Source organism: Camelina sativa, chromosome 17, assembly GCF_030686135.1.
Source record: "Camelina sativa cultivar CO46 ecotype springtype chromosome 17, ASM3068613v1".
NCBI lineage: Eukaryota > Viridiplantae > Streptophyta > Magnoliopsida > Brassicales > Brassicaceae > Camelina > Camelina sativa.
The window spans coordinates 2,944,408-2,963,107 of record NC_141896.1 but is presented as its reverse complement, the minus strand read 5'-3'; the positions used below and the strand labels follow the sequence as shown (position 1 = coordinate 2,963,107).

Genomic DNA, 18,700 nt, shown 5'->3' with positions numbered 1-18,700 from the left:
TTAATAGAATATGGTAATTATTATTTGGAGTTTTGACATGAATTGTCTGAAAATTCTATTATACATTTTTGTGTGCTAAATTGCTAAAAGTAGTAGAAAAGGTAGTCAAAAATATATTCATCAGGTCCAAAGAGGATCCCACCACAACATTGATGTGTTGGTGTTGGTGTTGGAGTTGTCATCAAGGAATCCCAAATCATTGCTCTCAAAAGACATATTATCTTGTTCTTGTTTCTTCTGTACTTGCTCCATGTTATAAATCAACTCCAGTAAATTTGATCTTTGAAGTTGCATATTCACCATCTCCACTTGAGCTTTTGCTAGCTCTGCTTGGAGTTCACTCACTTGTCTTTGTAGATGGTATATCGCACCCGCACTTCCATACACCGGATCTCTTATTCTTGCTTCCGCTTCATACACCATACTTTTGACCGCATCAGTTCTTTGTGATTCTGGAAGTTCCTGAAAAATAAAAAATATATAAATAACCAATCATATGAGTTGGAAGCGACTGACTGTTTGATTTAAGCTTTTCATCAAGACAATATAAATGTTCATAACACTCATAAACTGAGTTTTTTTTTTTGGTATCTGACCAAGTAGAGTAAAGACCAATATTCTACAAGACTTTGTCAAAAGGTGGATGAAATGGACAACGTTGAGAATGACATGTGGGTTAAGGTTTTTCTTTAGACGTAATTAAGATATGTAGTAGTTGTGTAAACATGATAAATTTACGTTTTTTTTTTTTTTTCTTTTTATTAGCAACAGTTAGATATGCAATTCTTTTGTTGAACATAGAGGAAGTTGTTTGGCATTACAGAACAAGTAAGGTCCAATTTTCACATGACCTATGAACTCTTAACCCTTTTACTAGCTTCGTAAATAAGAACAGAGACAGCAATAGTCCCATACTCCCATCTGTCTATTAATGATATATAAATCTGGTCCCTTGTTCACATTAAACTGTTCAAGATTATCTTCTAGTCATTGTACACCAATAATTAAATAGATAGGTACCTGCAAGAACTTAATGATGTTGCTGGCTCCAAAGACACGGTGGGCGATGGTGAACTTGGCCGGATCCGTTGGAGGGAAGTACGGTGCTAAAACGCATTTCTCTGCGCAACGCCGCCTTAGGATTTTGCAAGCAGCGCATGGGCTGAGCACCACCCGCGGTGAAAGCGGTGGTGGAGGAGAAGATGAAGAAGAGATGATGATTGGAGTGGTAGCGGCAGCAGCGTCACCATTACTCTCCATATCTACTAAGGTCTAATGTTTTTAATCGATCAAATCGTGAATTATGAGGGAAGAAAGTGACAAATGTGTAAGTAGTCTTTGAGAGGTGAAGTGCTTTTTGGTGGGGAAAATAGCTTAGAGAAGTGTATATATAGGGGAGAGACACAAAATGATGTAAGGAAGGAAGTGACCACCCTGACATCACAATCTCGACTTCTGACGTCAATATGTCTTTTTGGTTGAAAGTTAAAACATGTTTCCACATTACGGTGGCTACTAAATTCCTCCACGCTTTCATGATTCAACGGTTTGCTTGACTTTGGCAAAATTATTTTTCTTCTCCTCTTAGATTTTTCTCCCTACGTACGTATTATTTCCATTAGTCTCTAAAAAAATCATTAGTAGTCCATTGGTATTCTATACTCTTTGTCTTACCTTCTATAATAGTCTTTCTGATTATGAAGAACCAGCAAAAGATTCAAGAGGTTCCAAAATCACTGAAAATTATTATATTTCTCTTTTTATATATCTTTAATGCATATTTTCTACTTTAGTTATACTGAAGTAGATAATTTGCACCTGTAAAATTGTTTTTAAGATGGTCAGTATACAGCAATGTGCCTTAGTTTTGAGAATAATTCAATAGGTCTTTAAATTTATAACTATAACTAGATGTTCAATTGTATAAGTTCATGATGCATTATAATAATAAATTAATAATATTCTCTCACATAGAGTAAAGTTTAACTATATAACTTAGTTTGATTATCATTTTAACTCAGTGCTGACTTGTATGTAAGTCGTTTTTAAGTACTGATAGAGAATTTGACACAAAAGGCCAAGTGATTTATTTTAGGTTGCCTAATTTTTGCTGAAACGTATTTTGTTTTTATTTAACCATTATTCTTGGGAGTCATTTTATATAAGTTATATTCAGATATTGTCTAAGACTTTTCTGTTTGAAGACTTAACACATACGATTTTTGTTTTTCAAATTATATCAACCTTTTTATACGTATGTATGCATATATATAAGGAGAATTGCAAAAGTGCGTTAAGAGTCATTAAGAAAATATAATTCCGAGCGGTCCCAAAGCATCAAATTTATTTTCAATTGTGTCGTCTTCGTCACGTACCAACATTAAGAAGAAAAAATTAAAAAAATCAAATAGAGGAAAGACACGTAGCCAGTGAGATTGCTAAAAGAGTTATTGGGTGTGCTCTTGCTTCCACCTTCAACAAATTGCTATCTGTCTGACTGTCTCTAATACTACACGTACTCTCAACTAAATCTTCAACTCCTTTTTTGAAAATGACTAAAGCTTTTCTCTTTGTTTTCTTTAGAAAAAGTTGTGAATTGTGATTATATGTGTTATACAAAAGTTATTTTTCTATTACTACGTTAAGTATAACAGACCTCAGTCACCTTACTAAATCGCAAACCCATCGAGTTTATGATAAGTTTCTGAGTGGAATTTTTTTACGTCTTTTGTTTCTGAGTGGAAAAATAAAAACCAATCAATTCAATTCTTATGAAATGATTTATTGTATTGTTTATTCTTCAATTGGTCAAAGATCGTCTTTTGCACCATGTACACGGAGATGTTTAGTCCAAATCTCTCAATCAATACTGTAAGTCTAACAGTATCGTCATCATTATCCTCAGACCATATATATCATCAATACCTTTTCCTCCAATCATATCTTCTTGGGCCATCTTTTTTTTTCTACAATTCGTTGTGCAGTTAAATTCCATCAAATCGTTAAGAGTGGAAATTTATTGATAAGATTCCACTAATGTTGGAATAGAGACAAGAAAGTTGGGATTGTTTGGAAAAATGATCATTTGTTACCTTTCACTTCAAAGTACTAAACACTAACAAGCAACAATATATCATTCACTAATTAACTACCATTCGCATTCGCCTCGCAGTTGTATGAAAAGGGTACGTAATCATGCAGCACATTTTTACTATAGTTATTTAGACTCTATATATGTAAATGTTTATCATCAACACACTCTTTATATACTTAAACAGGGACATGCACGCATAAATTTTTAGAGTATATATGGGGTCATATACTTGTTGACTTTGGTCTTTAAGAGTCATATCGATTAGTAGAATTTGTAAGCGATTCCCTCAAAAACAGGGAAATACACAGAGGTTGCCAAATGTACGTACGCCAAGGGATATATATATATATATATTATTGATTACGATCATCTGCCCTGCCCAAATTTAATCGTGCATTTAATCTAATACCAAAGTTTCTCTGTGTACCGAATCAATGATCTATTTGACTCATTGAATATATGATTTCAACGAGTCGTATATATTTCCAAAATTTCCCAGTTCATAGAAAACAGAAAAAGAATTGGCTAGGGTTATTTAAAAGTAACAAAACCAAGCTAATAATTAATTATCAGATTGAAAAAAAAAAGATTTATCCAATAAAACATAAAAACATTAAAATTCTAGTGTTTTACCGCTATTCCTCTTTCTGTTTTGGTCTCCCTATACAGTCTACATTCTACTTTTTTTTTTTTTTTTTTTGGGTCAAATTCTACATTCTACTTAAACAGCTAATTTTTGTCTTTTTAATATGATGAGTGTTTTGTTCTTTTGAAGCTATAATTGCTTTGATTTCTTTTCTGATAAAGTAAAAGTAAAAACAAAAACAAAAAAACAAAAAAACAAAAGAGACCCACACGAAATGAAAGAGGAGCTCAGTAAAAAAATTACAGCCGAATCCAATTTTCCACACAAAAACTTCTAACTCTCAATGGTGTGAATGTGATATACAAAATGTCACTCCACTCCTGCACATTTATTTTTTGTTGCTCCAATCTCATTCTCATATTTTCTAAAGTATACGATTCATTGTTCTCATCAGAGTGTTCCAACGGTCCAAGATACGTAAAATTACAAGAATCGAGCTCCAACTAGTTAAATATCACAACCCGATTCCGACATCGACATGGACCATGCACGCAAGATTCAAGAGAGCCTAATTGCAGATTCGGCACATTTAGGATCAAAATAACATAAAATTAGATTAAAACCGGTTTAGAAAATATTTATTAAAAAAAAAGGGTTTAGAGAAGCACAGAAGAAAGCTAATTCACTTCAAGCTACTCTATTCCCTCGGCCGTAACAAAAGCTCCAGCCACTTTGGTTAACGCACGGACATCATAAGCCAGAGCCAGCCGTCTCAACCCACGCCAATCTAGAACATCATCCGAGCTCGTGATCAACATCAATTGAATCTGACATAATTGGCATTTTCTTTCATGCTGTTGCTGGTGATGCCTAAATTCATTAAGTTGAAACAAAATTCGTCGAGTGTGTTGCGTTAGACTCGTTTTACATTTGGGTTACCGTTAAATTAGAGCCCTGGTTTATCTTGTGTGAGTTCACCTACATAGGCAAATTATACATACTAGTGCTTCTGCGTATCTTCAAACTCTTTGAGACAAGCTGAAAGACTTACACCTCGTGAACACAGAGGTAAGAGTACTTATATCTCATTGTTTTGTTGGGTGGAGGCAGTCTACCACAACAGCAGCTTTGAATAATTGAGGCACAAATATGAGAGAATTAATTTTATTAAAATGTCTAACCAGCAGCAAAAGCGCAAGGGATGTGTCAAATCACAACCCACCGAAAAACAAGATACGCAAATCCGAGAGTACATTAAGCAATCATATGACAAAGTTCAAATGCAATGCGACCCCTCCGGCCCCCAACCAAAAACAGCCAAGAGTCTCACAGACACACACACACATACGTCACAGCTTAAGCATCAGCAAACCTGCAACCAACAAAAATACAAACTCAGATCACACCACTGGATTAATATTTACTTTCTAATATAATTCATAGATTCAAGATAAGTACCCAAGCTCTGAAAGCTTCAAGTGGGCCTCAGCGTAATCAGCGAAAAAGGCTTCTTCATCCTGTTCACATTGTCACAAGAAACCATGAGTTCTCTTTATCTCTACCAAGTGAAGAACATAGAAAAGAGAAAGAATGCATACAGCAGCGTATTTCTCGACTAAAGGACGGAAAACGGGATCGTCCAATAGCGCCTTGTCAGAGACAAGCTGAAGAAGGCCTTCCTTCTCACCGCTCAAGAGTTCCCTGGTCATATATACTTTGGTTAATAACCATATCAACCATTGAATACTCATACATAAATCAAGACTGTAAAAACTTGGAATACTCACTTGAAGTAAGAGTTGTCGAAGATTAGAGGGTTTGAAGTCCAGGCACCTTCGAAGCCAGACCTATCCTTGTGGCATCTTCCCTGTGATATCATAATTTGCAGTCATTCATCACAACTTGTACGATTGGAACCAAAAAAGAACAAAAATGTTCAAGCAGTTAAGAAAGACACAAACCAGAGTGTGAGCACCAGACAAAGCAACAATGTCCTTGTCAGATAAGCCCATCTGCTTGCTAAAGACATCTCTCAAGTGCTCACAGCCCTTTGTAGCATCAGGAAGACGACCCTCTGGAGGTGGCTGGGGCTTGTCCTGAAAGCAAGATATGCATGTTAGTAACACGAAATCAAGTCTCACAATCGTGATAGAATAGCCACCCATTAGCCATCTATACAAATAAGCAGACCAAATTCTTTACCAAATTAACCATATAATCATAAACAAATCTAAACCAAAGACTGACCTCTCTTCCAGGGTGGAAAGGAATTTCAGGGCCACCAGTAACTTCAATGCCCACAACACCAGCAAGCTGAATGACCAATTTCACACCATAGGAAACAGTGAGTTAGGAACCAAACCCTCGAGTTAACCACTGGGACCACGAACCAAAGAGTTGTTTTTTGTTTGGTCTGGTATAAATCATGTACCTGATGGAAGTCAGCAAAAGAGATGGTTGGGAATTGCTCCCTGATGGGTTCCAAAAACCTAAGAGCAACGTGGATACCACTGTTGGCTCCGTGAGCTTGCTCAGCATCAAACCTCATTGTTCCAAAGGGACCACCAGTCCTTGAGGCGCAATCGAATGTTCCAGCAGAGTGCCATCTAAAAGATATAGCCAAAAAAAAAACAGATCAGCCATCAGAAGAGTGTTGCACATCATTAAATACTTAATGAAACAGGACGCTGATATGATGAGTTACTTACGCGAGTCGGACCATGATGGGTGCACAGTTCTTCTCAGCGATCATCCCTCTAAGCTTTCTCCTGCACTTCTCAATAGCCTTGAGGTAATCTTCGCTCACGGTTGGGTAGTTCTTCGCCATCTTAGCTAAAATCTGGTACAAAATACACAGATATATATAAGCCTCACTAGTACATATACACACACATCAAATCCACAAAACAGACGCAATCCAACAACCTATATGAATCATAAACAACAAGAACCTCTACGAGTGAAAAAACCCTAAATCGGTCACTAATAAAATAGTAAACTACCAGACGAGTGAGCTAAAATAAACCCTAATCTCTCATAAACCTTTCATCAAATCACAAAATTAGCCAAGAAACCTAGCAAGATCGAACCAACCACAGAGCTAACATAACTAAACGCCGAAAGCAACAACAGATCCAGAATCTACTAACGAAAAACACATGGTTCTACTCAGATCAAGCCTAGCATAACAATGATCTGATGGATTGAAGATGACAATGGAAGCAGAAGCAGAGAGAGAGAGTTTTTTCGGGTTTACCTTTTTTTTTGCCGAGGAAAGGGATAATAAAAAAAAATCTGATAAGAGCGAGTGGCTGGCACAAGTAAGACACGAGTACCTTTTTAATGAGAGAGCGTTGAGGAGAGAAAGAAAGGAGAAATGGAAATATATATAGAGATGATGGGCCTGTTTGTTTCATTTCATGTAGAGGGGAGAGAACCTTCTAGTAGATCTCTCTATCGATGCCGTTAGATGACGGATATCGTGTGGTCAAAATCTGCCATTGTGATCAACGGTTGTGATTCTACGCACGGATTTTAAATGGACGATGGGATCTTAGGGTAGGTGGGTATATTAGATGGGAAAAGAATAATTAGGATATAATTGTCAAGGTGCTATTGGAGGAAACATGGCTTCGTGTGACGGACCCACTAACTTGGAAAAGATAAAAAAAAATTCAATAAAAGGAGAGTCGATGTTGAATTTTTTTTTCAGAGGGAATTGACGAAATTAGGCATCATAGGACTTGTCATAGCGAACACGTTGGGCAGGGGTATTTTTGTTATTCTGACGCTTACAGGTGTGAACGCGTCTCACGCACAAGAAGATGCCAATTGGACTTAAGAGAATTTTGGTAACGTCACAACGGACGATATTAATTAGGTTTCTCTCACGGTCTCTCTCACCCGTTGAAAACTACTAGTCATTATTAACCAATGCGGTTTGGTTCGGAATTTTGAATCGGGTTTATTTTGAAAAACATTGGTTTATTTTGGACTAGGTCAAACAAAATGTCTCTGTTTCAATGGTAAACAAATTCATGACCACTTTTTACAGTACTTTCTGTTGTTCTGCTTGTGGAAAGATTCGAGATTTTTCAGAGTTGTTTGATGGAAGCTGCTCTCGATGGAAGTCCTGAACTCATGTTATTAACGCAAGCCAGTAAGGAAGGCAAGCACGTCACTCTGCACCAACAAAATGCTTCTTTGGTCTGTCTTTTACAAATTGTGAGTTTTATCTTCCCTAGTGTATATATATATATTGTTTCTTTATTCCTCAACTCTGTCGTATGGCCTAGTATTTTGTTTGTAATATATAGTGACATCCTTGTTCTTCTTCTGATTTTGCAAGCTGAGCATGGTCTTAAAATCAAGTTGTTTTTGTAGTTGTGGTAAAGGTTTGGATCATAGCTGAGGAAAATGAAAAAGCAATGTGAGAGACCCTCCTTCTAAGGGGAAAAATTGCATTGTTTCCAAGTGTTTACTCCTAAAATGCTGAAGGTAATTTGAAAATTTCATTGATATTTTTTTTGTGGTTCCTGAGTTTGATTTGTTAGCTTTAGTTGTGAAAGAGAACTGTATGGTTTGATCACATTCTCAGCTTCTCTGATCTTTAATGTGCAAGGAGTTAAAAAGATGGGACAACCGGATCGAGAATAATGCACATGGTGAAAATGAGTTCAGATGTGACATTATTATTAGCACACAAGCGAGCTGTGACATATGAAGGCTTGGATGATATTGAGATTCATTTTGAACTGATGACTTGAGACTAATCTCACTTTCTGTATGTTTACCATTTTTCTTTTTAATATTGGATTTCCTAGGGACCCCTTGATCCACAAGGAGAGAGCTTTTTAATACTCCACTAGTATACATACTCTACTTCTCTTTAAGTAGTCCTTTTGAATTTTTCTGTAATGATGCAGAAGTCAAGATTAACCTCGAATAATAATAATTCTCATTCAAATTTCAAAGTTCAACGGATCAAATAGAAAAAAGGTTGTCTTTATTTGGTCCACCAAAAGCTAAAGGTACCCACTTATTTCTCTCCTCTTGCTCACTGCTTTGCCTTTTTAAAGGCCACAACAGCCAGCTACTTGAGATATGAAACAGTCATTTTAAAACTTGTTTTCTATTTTGATCTTAAAACTTTTGTCTTGGTCTGAGAGTTCTTCCAAAGAAGAGATGGAGAATATGGAAGATGGAGGAATACCGACATATGATGGTAGATATGTTATGTACAATGTACTCGGTAACATTTTCGAGCTGTCTTCAAAATACATTCCTCCTATTCAACCCGTCGGCCGAGGTGCCTATGGCATTGTCTGGTAAGTCTTTATCACTTTCAGTCACCTCTTGTTTACAATCTTAATCTCAATTTCCTTCCTTTTCTCCTGATTGCAGCTGTGCTACAAACTCAGAGACAAACGAAGAGGTCGCTATAAAGAAGATAGCAAATGCATTTGACAACAGAGTTGATGCTAAAAGAACCCTCCGAGAGATTAAACTCCTTTGCCACATGGATCATGACAATGTAATCTCTTCTTGACTGATTTTGATGAGAACACTCACAGAGTTGACTTATCAGTATTCACATTTGCTACGCAGGTTATCAAAATGAAAGATATTATCGAGCCACCAGAGAAGGAAAGGTTCGAAGATGTGTATATTGTTTATGAATTGATGGATACTGATTTGCATCAGATCATTAGATCCACTCAAAGTCTAACAGACGACCATTGTCAGGTGATGATCAGTGTGACACACATTCATAATCATATCTTGTTACATAAATTTTGATATTTTTGGTTCTGTCGTCTCCAGTACTTCCTTTACCAAATTTTAAGAGGCCTAAAGTACATACACTCTGCAAATGTACTTCACCGCGACCTGAAACCGAGCAACCTGGTTTTAAATACGAATTGTGATCTTAAAATATGTGATTTTGGGCTAGCAAGAACGTCGAATGAGACAGAGATAATGACGGAATATGTTGTGACAAGATGGTACCGTGCACCTGAATTGCTTCTCAACAGCTCGGAGTACACAGGAGCTATTGATATTTGGTCTGTTGGTTGCATTTTCATGGAGATACTAAGAAGAGAGACGCTTTTTCCTGGTAAAGATTATGTTCAGCAGCTGAAACTTATCACTGAGGTAAACCTGCAGCTATAACCATTTTAATGTGTGTCAGTGTGTGTGTTTAAAAGCATTTCTCTGTTTTGGTTTATTTTTAGCTGTTAGGGTCACCAGATGACTCTGATCTCGACTTCTTGAGAAGTGATAATGCGCGAAAGTACGTGAAACAACTCCCACATGTTCAAAAACAATCATTCAGAGAAAAATTTCCAGACATTTCCCCAGTGGCACTAGATCTTGCTGAAAAGATGCTAGTTTTCGATCCTTCGAAACGCATCACAGGTGTGTATCATTACCACGTTGTCTTACTACTTTTGGATGCTATAAGTGGAATGTGAAATACTAACAGGAATGTTTTAATTTGATGTGGAATTGTAGTGGAAGAAGCATTGAAGCAGCCGTATTTGGCAAGTCTCCATGAGATCAACGAAGAACCAACGTGTCCTTCTCCTTTCAGTTTCGACTTCGAGGAGACAGCCTTAGATGAACAAGACATCAAGGAGCTTGTCTGGAGAGAATCTTTACACTTCAAGAATAAGTAATCTCCCGAATTCTCACTATCCCAACAAGTTAAGACACAATTGAAAGCTTATTTTTCTAAGTTGTGGGGAACATGCATGTATTATTTGTTTTGATGATGGTTGGTTGTGCAATGCGAAGAAAGTGCTCACTCTATCAGACCATTAAGCGATTCCAAATAATTTCATCCCGACCAATCTATACAAAGACCAAGCTAATTCGACCATCCTCTGCCTAAATCGATCTAATTTCACCAAATCTATAATCAATTAGCTAAATCATAACCAATGTATATAATACGATAGCCAAATTGAAATTGAACCAAGCAAGTCAACATCATTTTTTTAATATGAATAAACGTGTAACAACTATAAAAGAAACCGTATTTGCTTACAAAAGCCAAACACGTCTTAGTTTATGGATGCTGGTTCCAAATTAATTAATAAGCAATATCTTTGTTGAACCATACAATTTTTCTATAGATTATGTTCCTTTCTTAAGTTAAATAATTTGAGCTGTCAAAACTAAATTCTAATTTATACTTATCTTCAATCCAATGTTAATTAAAAGTCTTAGATAGTTATATGAATCAATTTTTTTTAACAAAAAGGAAGTTGACTAGATTTGTTTATGCCCGACCAACACCAAGGAAATTCTATTTGAGTGAATCATAAATTAATGAAATAACGAAATAATATTTCAACTATATATCTCATTGACATTTTTTTTTAAAGAACCACAATACGAGACTAACCAATAGTATCATTTTATTTTGACTATAAATAAAGGCTTAAATGCATCAAATTGTATCGACATCCACATGCATATGTTACTGAGAATGTTGTCAACATTTCTTTCTTTTTCTTACGAACGAAGAATTATTAAAATGTTAGGGAAGTAGAAAAACAAACATACATGATACATGCATGAAGTACAGTTGAATATAATAAACTGATTATAAATCTATATAACACTGAAAATTTTACATTAAAAACTCCGCACCAAAAAATATGACATTTTTCCAATTAAGAATGCTAAATATAGAATCAAAGTCAAATACAATAAGCAATGTGAAACAAAATACAAAAACTAATAGGCAAATGTAGTTTAATGCCTAATCAGACGACGGGATACTGTGGGCAAGTAAACTGAAAATGGAACTATCAATGTATAAACAAAATTTTGTTCATTTGTAGTCTTAAACTTCTTTTTAGAATAAACACAATGCCTAACGTTTTGTGAGGAATTAAAGACAAAAAATAAAAATTTTATTTCTTTCGAAGTAACAACAACAACTATTTTTTCAACATAGCTTTTTTACTATATTGCCAGCAAAGGATGGTCTGTCAAATTTTGTAAAAGTCTTTTTTACGGCCTAAAAAGTCAAACGTGTTTTTAATACTCCTACATTAATTAACAAAAACAAGACAGGAGTTGTTGTTAATGCAGCCTCTTGTTAATTGAACATTGGTTTCGTGTACACGCGGTCGCAGTTAATCACACTCTGTTTGGGAACCATAAAAACCAAAGAAAAGGCTGTTTATTAGTACTAAAAAAGTTAAGAAAAACATTCAAAAAGACAACAAAGCGCGTGGAGTTAAAAATGTGGGACCCACAGTGACGTCCTTAATGTTTTTCACACCTCTTCTTTTTTTTTTTTAAACCAAACAAATTTGTAAATTGGCTGTCTACTATACCAACGTCACCCTCCTCCGTAAGGTGATTGGTGACAGCTACACAAAAACAAAATAATGTTACTGTCAGGTGCTCTCTATAACCATATAACTAAATAGTAATCTCGACATTTCAAAATCTATACTATTCTAGTAATCTGTCGTACCTGTCAAACACCGAGTTTAAAAAAAAAAAAAAAGTGTTACATAGATAAAAAGAAGTTTATAAGACTAATAAAATGATAATTTTAGGTTTAGTGTTCAATTGTACAAAAACTACAATCATATCAGAAACACAATTTCTAGAGTACAAAAATTGGCTCAAAAACATGGTCTAATATCTAATGTATTAGACCACATAAATTCAAATAATCGGTAATAGTATATTGTAGTATGAAGATCTGTCTACTCGAATCACATAAATTCTATACACGGATTTCCATATATATATATTGATAATTGATTAAATTTTGAAGATTAGAAAAAATATTAATGATAAATTTGGTAGTATAAAAATGGTACTATAATCTTATAAAGACTAACAATATAAATTATAATCTTGTAATAAAATTCAGTCAAGTGATAATTTATTTTGCTCAAGTTTGGTATAAAATGTAAGTACAATCAATATAGAATAAAGATTTGTCAATCTAATAAGTATAAAATCTGATAAAATTTTGTTAGTCTGATAAACTAAATGATGATAGCAGATGACACGAGTTAATCGCAGTATCAAATACTAATAAAATTTATCAACAAGTGACATAAGCTCCATTAAACAAACGCCACGTCAGAATCGACGGTGCTTACTGCTTAGTTAATCGAACCGGCGGAGAGGTAGATGACAAATTAAAAAGTTGACCCAAAAAAGCTCCACAAGTGCTCTTCGCCCTTACGTGGCGTCTCCTGATACGTTGTCGTCAATAGTAGCCGTACGTTTCAGGAAGTAAAACATTTTGTCTAGACGTGGCTGGATTTGATTAGACGCGTTTATGTAATGTACCGTGAACCTTATCGTAGAAGATAACTGTACGTTTTCTCTTGTGAAGAAATATATATATATATACTCTATGGTTTTTTTTTGTTATACTATTAAAAAGGCGAAGAAGAATTAAGCTTTCCTCTGTTTTGTCACTAAGCTCTCTCTCTCTCTCTCCTTCTTTTTCGCAAATTCTTCTTTCGTCTTCGACTTTTTATTTATTTTTTCTTTTCTTTTTCTCTTTGATTGTTTTTTCTTTTCTTCTTAAAGTCGTGTTGGGTTTTATCTGGGTTTTCTGAATTTTTGGTTCTCAACGAGGAAGGAAGGAAGGAGGATTAGAGAAGATTTTAAAAGAGGAGAGAAGGGAATTGCTCTTTTGTCTTCTTCAATTTTTATATCGATGGGTTGTTTCGGACGCAGTAAGAAACCGACGAGCAAACGATCGGAGTCGGAGACTAATAGGAAAATTGTCGGTGGTGGTACTAGCCTCGCTAAGAGTGATAAGCGCGATGATCAGACTCAACCCACTTCTGGTATCAACTCTTCTCTCTCTTGCTCTTCCACAGCCTCTTGTGTATATGTTGAATTGTTTGGATCGGGGCTCCTATGTTTTAGGTTGTCTGTATCTCTGTTACATTTGGGAGAGTTGTTGTTTCTTTGAGAATTTGTATTGAGTTTTTTCGTTCATCTGTTGCATGTGTACTATTCACACACCGTATGAGTGTGATGTTGGGTTTTTGAATTGAGTTAGGTTTTGTCTTCTCATGGAGGAGAGACAAAGTTCAAAAATTGAGTTTTTATTTTTTTTGGTATTGATTTGGTTAAGTCACACATGGATATGTAATTGATTTCATCATTCCTATGTGTTTGTTTGTAGATTCGACAAAAGTGAGTCCATATCGAGATGTAAACAATGAAGGAGGAGGAGTTGGTAAGGAGGATCAGCTATCACTTGACGTGAAAGGTTTGAATTTGAATGACCAAGTCACAGGGAAGAAAGCTCAGACTTTTACCTTTCAAGAACTTTCTTTAGCTACTGGAAACTTTAGATCGGATTGTTTTCTTGGTGAAGGAGGTTTTGGTAAAGTTTTCAAGGGTACTATTGAGAAACTGGATCAGGTACCTTGCACTAAGTGGGACATACAAATTCCTATCTTTTTATTATGATGAATTGGGTGTGTGATTTGTCAGAGTTTTTTGAAACTTCCTTCTGCTAGGTTGTTGCTATCAAGCAACTTGATCGTAATGGTGTTCAAGGAATCAGGGAATTTGTGGTTGAGGTATTGACACTAAGTCTTGCTGATCATCCAAATCTTGTGAAGCTTATCGGGTTTTGTGCTGAGGGTGATCAGAGACTTTTGGTTTACGAGTACATGCCGCTTGGATCTCTCGAAGATCATCTACATGGTATGTTCTAAACTCAACTTCTGTTACTCTCTTTTTTCTCTTTCTCAATTTGTTTTGTTGATTATCTAACTTTCAGTGTTGTTTTTAACTGTTTCAAGATCTCCCTAGTGGTAAAAAGCCTCTTGATTGGAACACTCGGATGAAAATAGCAGCTGGTGCAGCAAGAGGTCTGGAGTATCTGCATGATAGGATGACACCCCCTGTGATTTACCGAGACCTTAAATGTTCGAATATTTTGCTTGGTGAAGACTATCAACCGAAACTATCTGACTTCGGGTTGGCTAAAGTAGGACCAAGCGGGGATAAAACCCATGTCTCCACAAGGGTTATGGGAACATACGGATACTGTGCTCCTGACTACGCTATGACCGGTCAGCTCACATTTAAATCCGATATCTACAGTTTTGGAGTAGTCCTTCTCGAGCTTATCACTGGAAGGAAAGCAATTGACAATACAAAAACGCGTAAAGATCAGAATTTAGTCGGATGGGTATGTTCTGTATCTTGACCTGTGTCTCACTATATATAACCTTTACTGAAACAACAACACTCATACTTTTTTTTTTTTGTCACTGTTTTCTTTACAGGCACGACCATTATTCAAAGACAGGAGGAACTTCTCGAAAATGGTTGATCCGTTGCTTCAAGGACAATACCCGATAAGAGGACTGTACCAAGCACTAGCAATATCAGCAATGTGCGTTCAAGAGCAGCCGAGCATGAGACCAGTGGTATCTGATGTTGTACTGGCACTCAACTTCTTAGCCTCTTCGAAATATGATCCGAATAGCCCTGGCAGCAGCAGCAGAAAACACCATTCTTTTCACAGAGATAGAGATGACGAAGAGAAAAGACCAGACCTTGTCAAGGAAACCGAATCTGAAGGGTCGTCATAGGAGAGATCCAGTAAGCGAGTGGTAAAAATATTAAAATCTAGTTTTGGCTTTCACCAAGAAATTGGGGAAATAAATATATATAATCAGCTCAGGTACATTTTTAACATCTCTTGTGGATGTAAAATCTTGACTCGGCGTCTTTGTATGTAGAATGTTTTTCTTGTGTAGAAAAAAAAAAAAAGAACCATTTGTTTTGGGACATATATTTATATACATATATTGAACAGAAAACAAACTTCTTTTTATCCTTATAATATTTTCCCATCAAAAACCCTAAGTAGTATTGTATTTTTGATGAATCATAGAATGGCCAAAGTCGTAAATATGTAAAAGATATGGGACTATGATATCGATTCAGATCACGTGATGCAACTTTTCCCGCGTGAGGCCGTTAAGGTTAATGCCGTTAAATAGCCAAAACTGATCGAAGGAGGGCTTCACAAATCTCTTTCTCTCTTCTCTCACTGCTCTCTTAGCTGGTTTTAGTGATTCTTGGAAGAGAAGTTAGTTACAAGATAAGACAACAATGGCGGAAAGATCCTTCTCTCAGCTCCCGATCTCGTCTTCTTCTTCTCACATAGGCAGGAGGACGCAAAACTTCCGGAGAGGGATGTTTCCGGTGTCGGATTATTGGATCCACGCAATTCCGGTGATCGTTTTCCTCTGCTTCTTCACCCTCTGGATCTTTTCACACTCAGGTCCGATTCTTTAATCTCTTCTCGCTTTGTTTCTTTTCTTTTTGGATCTAAGAAAATATTTTCCCGAGAAAGTGGTATCAAGAATCTTTCTGGTTTTGGTTTTTTTGATGGGGGTTTTATGAATCACAGTGAGCGTAGACATGAACGATGGAGAGATAATGTCGATACATCTTCTTGAGAAATCCATGGCAGCCGTGAGAAACGAGTCTCATGTCAGTTTAGCGGTTCTTGCTTCCTCTGCTGTTTCACCTGCAGCCTCAGGTCTCGTCGTCTCTACCAATCAGAACCTGACAACTCCTCATCACAACGCTACTCAATCTCACAACGCAACTCAATCGCACAACGAAGTAAAGCAAGCCACTGTGAACAAAGCAAAGCAAGCCACGGTGAAGAAAGCAAAGCAAGCCACGGTGAAGAAAGCAAAGCAAGCCACACCACACGCCGGCTAAACTCTGACCGGAGATATGTTTCTTTACGGTGCATGTCTTCTTCTTCTTTCAGTATATGAACAGAGAGTATAGAATAATCCAAATAGTGAACTTTTCTTTTTTAGGGGGATTGATATTTTTTTTTCCTCTGTATTTGCTATGAAAGCAAAAGAGTGTTTTGGTTTTGGAGTCGAGATTGTAAAGATTCAAACAATAGTTTTGCATTTAGGATTCAAAATTGTTGTCAACAATACAGAATGTTTCCAAAAGTATGCATGAAGAGATCTTTAGTGAGTACAATATCTGAATGTTACTGCTGTGGATGTTCGAGCTCACTGATCTCTCCATCTGCGCAGTTTCCCACCCAAATATACATCGTTTTGTTTCTCCGACTTGGCAATACTCTGCAACAATCCCTCCTCGGTGACTGTTGAGTAACCAAAAACCAAACCAGTATCACTAAATTAGAACGCAAGTTGCTAAATAATGAAGCAAAGAGAAGGATGTGGACCAACCTTGTGCCACCTGAGGTTATCAGGTCGCTTGAGAACGACGACAGAATCAATCTTTCCAGGGGAATCAAGCCTCCATCGGCAGCCAGGAATACGTCTAGTCTTGTCCAAGTTGTAGTATCCAATCACTTGGCGACGTCCTTCATCATACTTAGCCGAGTTTAAGTAAAACACGAATGGTCTCTGGCACGGATGCCTCGACACGGGTCTCGTGTTAAATGCGTAACCAATGTAGTCGGCTTTGCGGAACCAGTTTAGGAATGTTCTCGAAGGCATCTCGAGCTCGCGAGGGGATATGATGCCTCTGATTATCTGGACTACGAATCCCCATGAGACAGAGATGGACCAGAACCGGTTCTGGTCATAGCAGATGGACTGCTGGAATATGCTGGCTGGATCAAGAACTGCTGACGACATCAAGTGTCGAAGCGCATGTGCTCGCTTCATCTTCGGGAATATTGGCTGCACAACATCAATGTGGTGCAGTGACACCAGAGGAGCCACCGGGTGTGCACCTAATAGCCCCAATAAGTCCCCATATACATCGTACTGCATACATAGAACTATGTTCTCATCTCATCTATACCGAAACCAAACCGAAATTACTGAACAAAAAGGTTAGTACAAGGCACCTGGTGAAAGCCAGGTTCTTTGGTGAGGGGTACTCCAAGCTCAGTCATACAAGCTTGGATGCGATCATCGCTTCCGTAGAGACCAGGGTACCGTTGGATGCAACGGTCCTGCATCCTCGAGAGCTCGAGTGCTAGAGCGTAGCTAATGGCGAAACCACCACCTCCAAACGCCATTGAGTAAGAGAAGAAGATGTTCTGAACATGAGCCTCCGAGGAGCTACCAACATAGTAGAACTGAGTGTGGTCGTACTTTGAGAGGACGTTGACCACATTGTCCACCAAAAACACTGTGTCGTCATCTCCCATGACGAACCACCGTACCCCTTCTTTCCCTAGCCGTAGCGTCTCCGTCACTACTCGAGTTAACCTCACCGCCGCTCTGTCCCCAACTGGATGCGTATACCTAAAACATGACTTTTTGATTTGAGTAAGGTTTCTTAGAAAACACGTCAGATATTGTAGAGATGAGTGAATTAGTACCTGAAGCGTGAGGTGTCTTCGGAGATTCTGATTTCGGGAAGTGGTTCGTTACGATAAGTTCGGACTCTCTTGTCAATCCAGACAACGCCACGAGTCTTACCAGGTCGCCACCATGATTTGATGTACTCTTTTCTCGTCTCCCACAGAACTGAAGACGCTGCGATCCCAAAAACGATGTGATCAAGCGTGGTGTTGAACATCCTCGGTCGTTGCGGGTAAAGAGCGGGGACACGTGGAGGCACATCATCGTCTTCTACTTCCTCCGGAACAACAGAGGAAGTGTTTGTTTGGTCGACAAGGGACAGATGGCTATAGGTAGATGAAGAGGGACGGCAGGTTTTGCGTCCGCCCCCTCCGGTGGTGGAGATGAGAAGCAAAGGGAGGAAGAAGAGGAAAATGAAAAGCCATGGCAGAGGAGATCTGAGGAAGCTCAGATGAGATGTCCGAGAAGCGTTGCTGATGTTGTGGTTTTGTGTCTGGTTTCTTGGGTGGTGATGATCTTCAAGAAGTCTGTTCTTAGGGTTACTCAGATTGGTGTTGGAGCTTGAACTGTTTCCCATGGCTAAATGGGAAGAGAGGAGGAAGAGATTGATACTACTTTTGTTTTGTTTTTGTTTTTCAATAAGATTTTGTTACATCACTTAAAAATTGAAAAGGA

General features: G+C 37.4%; 6 protein-coding genes across 8 annotated transcripts; 3 read left to right on the top strand and 3 right to left on the bottom strand.

Moving 5' to 3' along the window:
* Positions 1-1,363, bottom strand: LOC104754966 (LOB domain-containing protein 1-like). The gene is made up of 2 exons (XM_010477265.3): positions 1,021-1,363; positions 1-462 (listed from the first exon to the last, which is right to left on the bottom strand). The coding sequence occupies exons 1-2, from the start codon at positions 1,258-1,260 to the stop codon at positions 121-123; spliced, it is 582 nt and encodes a 193-aa protein (XP_010475567.1). The 5' UTR covers positions 1,261-1,363; the 3' UTR covers positions 1-120.
* A 3,467-nt stretch (positions 1,364-4,830) lies between these two features.
* On the bottom strand, positions 4,831-7,035 carry LOC104754965 (L-ascorbate peroxidase 1, cytosolic). Of its 3 annotated transcripts, XM_087494759.1 has the most exons (9): positions 6,937-7,035; positions 6,389-6,519; positions 6,112-6,286; positions 5,928-5,993; positions 5,642-5,776; positions 5,468-5,547; positions 5,279-5,381; positions 5,139-5,197; positions 4,831-5,052 (listed from the first exon to the last, which is right to left on the bottom strand). In XM_087494759.1, the coding sequence occupies exons 2-9, from the start codon at positions 6,505-6,507 to the stop codon at positions 5,037-5,039; spliced, it is 753 nt and encodes a 250-aa protein (XP_087350885.1). In that variant the 5' UTR covers positions 6,508-6,519; positions 6,937-7,035; the 3' UTR covers positions 4,831-5,036. The 3 variants fall into 3 exon arrangements, with proteins under 3 accessions (XP_087350885.1, XP_087350884.1, XP_087350886.1); XM_087494758.1 differs by having other exon boundaries at positions 6,112-6,521; positions 6,938-7,035; XM_087494760.1 differs by having other exon boundaries at positions 5,049-5,197.
* Positions 7,036-7,585: 550 nt separating this feature from the next.
* Positions 7,586-10,501, top strand: LOC104754964 (mitogen-activated protein kinase 13). The gene is made up of 9 exons (XM_087494756.1): positions 7,586-7,904; positions 8,064-8,177; positions 8,302-8,463; positions 8,606-9,007; positions 9,084-9,213; positions 9,288-9,425; positions 9,504-9,836; positions 9,917-10,100; positions 10,197-10,501. The coding sequence occupies exons 4-9, from the start codon at positions 8,865-8,867 to the stop codon at positions 10,358-10,360; spliced, it is 1,092 nt and encodes a 363-aa protein (XP_087350882.1). The 5' UTR covers positions 7,586-7,904; positions 8,064-8,177; positions 8,302-8,463; positions 8,606-8,864; the 3' UTR covers positions 10,361-10,501.
* Positions 10,502-13,033: 2,532 nt separating this feature from the next.
* LOC104754960 (putative serine/threonine-protein kinase PBL5) lies at positions 13,034-15,527 on the top strand. The gene is made up of 5 exons (XM_019239622.2): positions 13,034-13,522; positions 13,867-14,108; positions 14,207-14,396; positions 14,495-14,886; positions 14,984-15,527. The coding sequence occupies exons 1-5, from the start codon at positions 13,390-13,392 to the stop codon at positions 15,290-15,292; spliced, it is 1,266 nt and encodes a 421-aa protein (XP_019095167.1). The 5' UTR covers positions 13,034-13,389; the 3' UTR covers positions 15,293-15,527.
* A 44-nt stretch (positions 15,528-15,571) lies between these two features.
* LOC109130227 (uncharacterized) lies at positions 15,572-16,656 on the top strand. Its single transcript, XM_019239623.2, has 2 exons — positions 15,572-15,990; positions 16,120-16,656. Exons 1-2 carry the CDS (start codon positions 15,819-15,821, stop codon positions 16,437-16,439), a joined length of 492 nt encoding a protein of 163 aa, XP_019095168.1. The 5' UTR covers positions 15,572-15,818; the 3' UTR covers positions 16,440-16,656.
* LOC104754961 (uncharacterized) lies at positions 16,615-18,602 on the bottom strand. The gene is made up of 4 exons (XM_010477259.3): positions 18,043-18,602; positions 17,563-17,965; positions 16,934-17,479; positions 16,615-16,845 (listed from the first exon to the last, which is right to left on the bottom strand). Exons 1-4 carry the CDS (start codon positions 18,600-18,602, stop codon positions 16,729-16,731), a joined length of 1,626 nt encoding a protein of 541 aa, XP_010475561.2. The 3' UTR covers positions 16,615-16,728.
* Between the last annotated feature and the right edge of the window lie 98 nt (positions 18,603-18,700).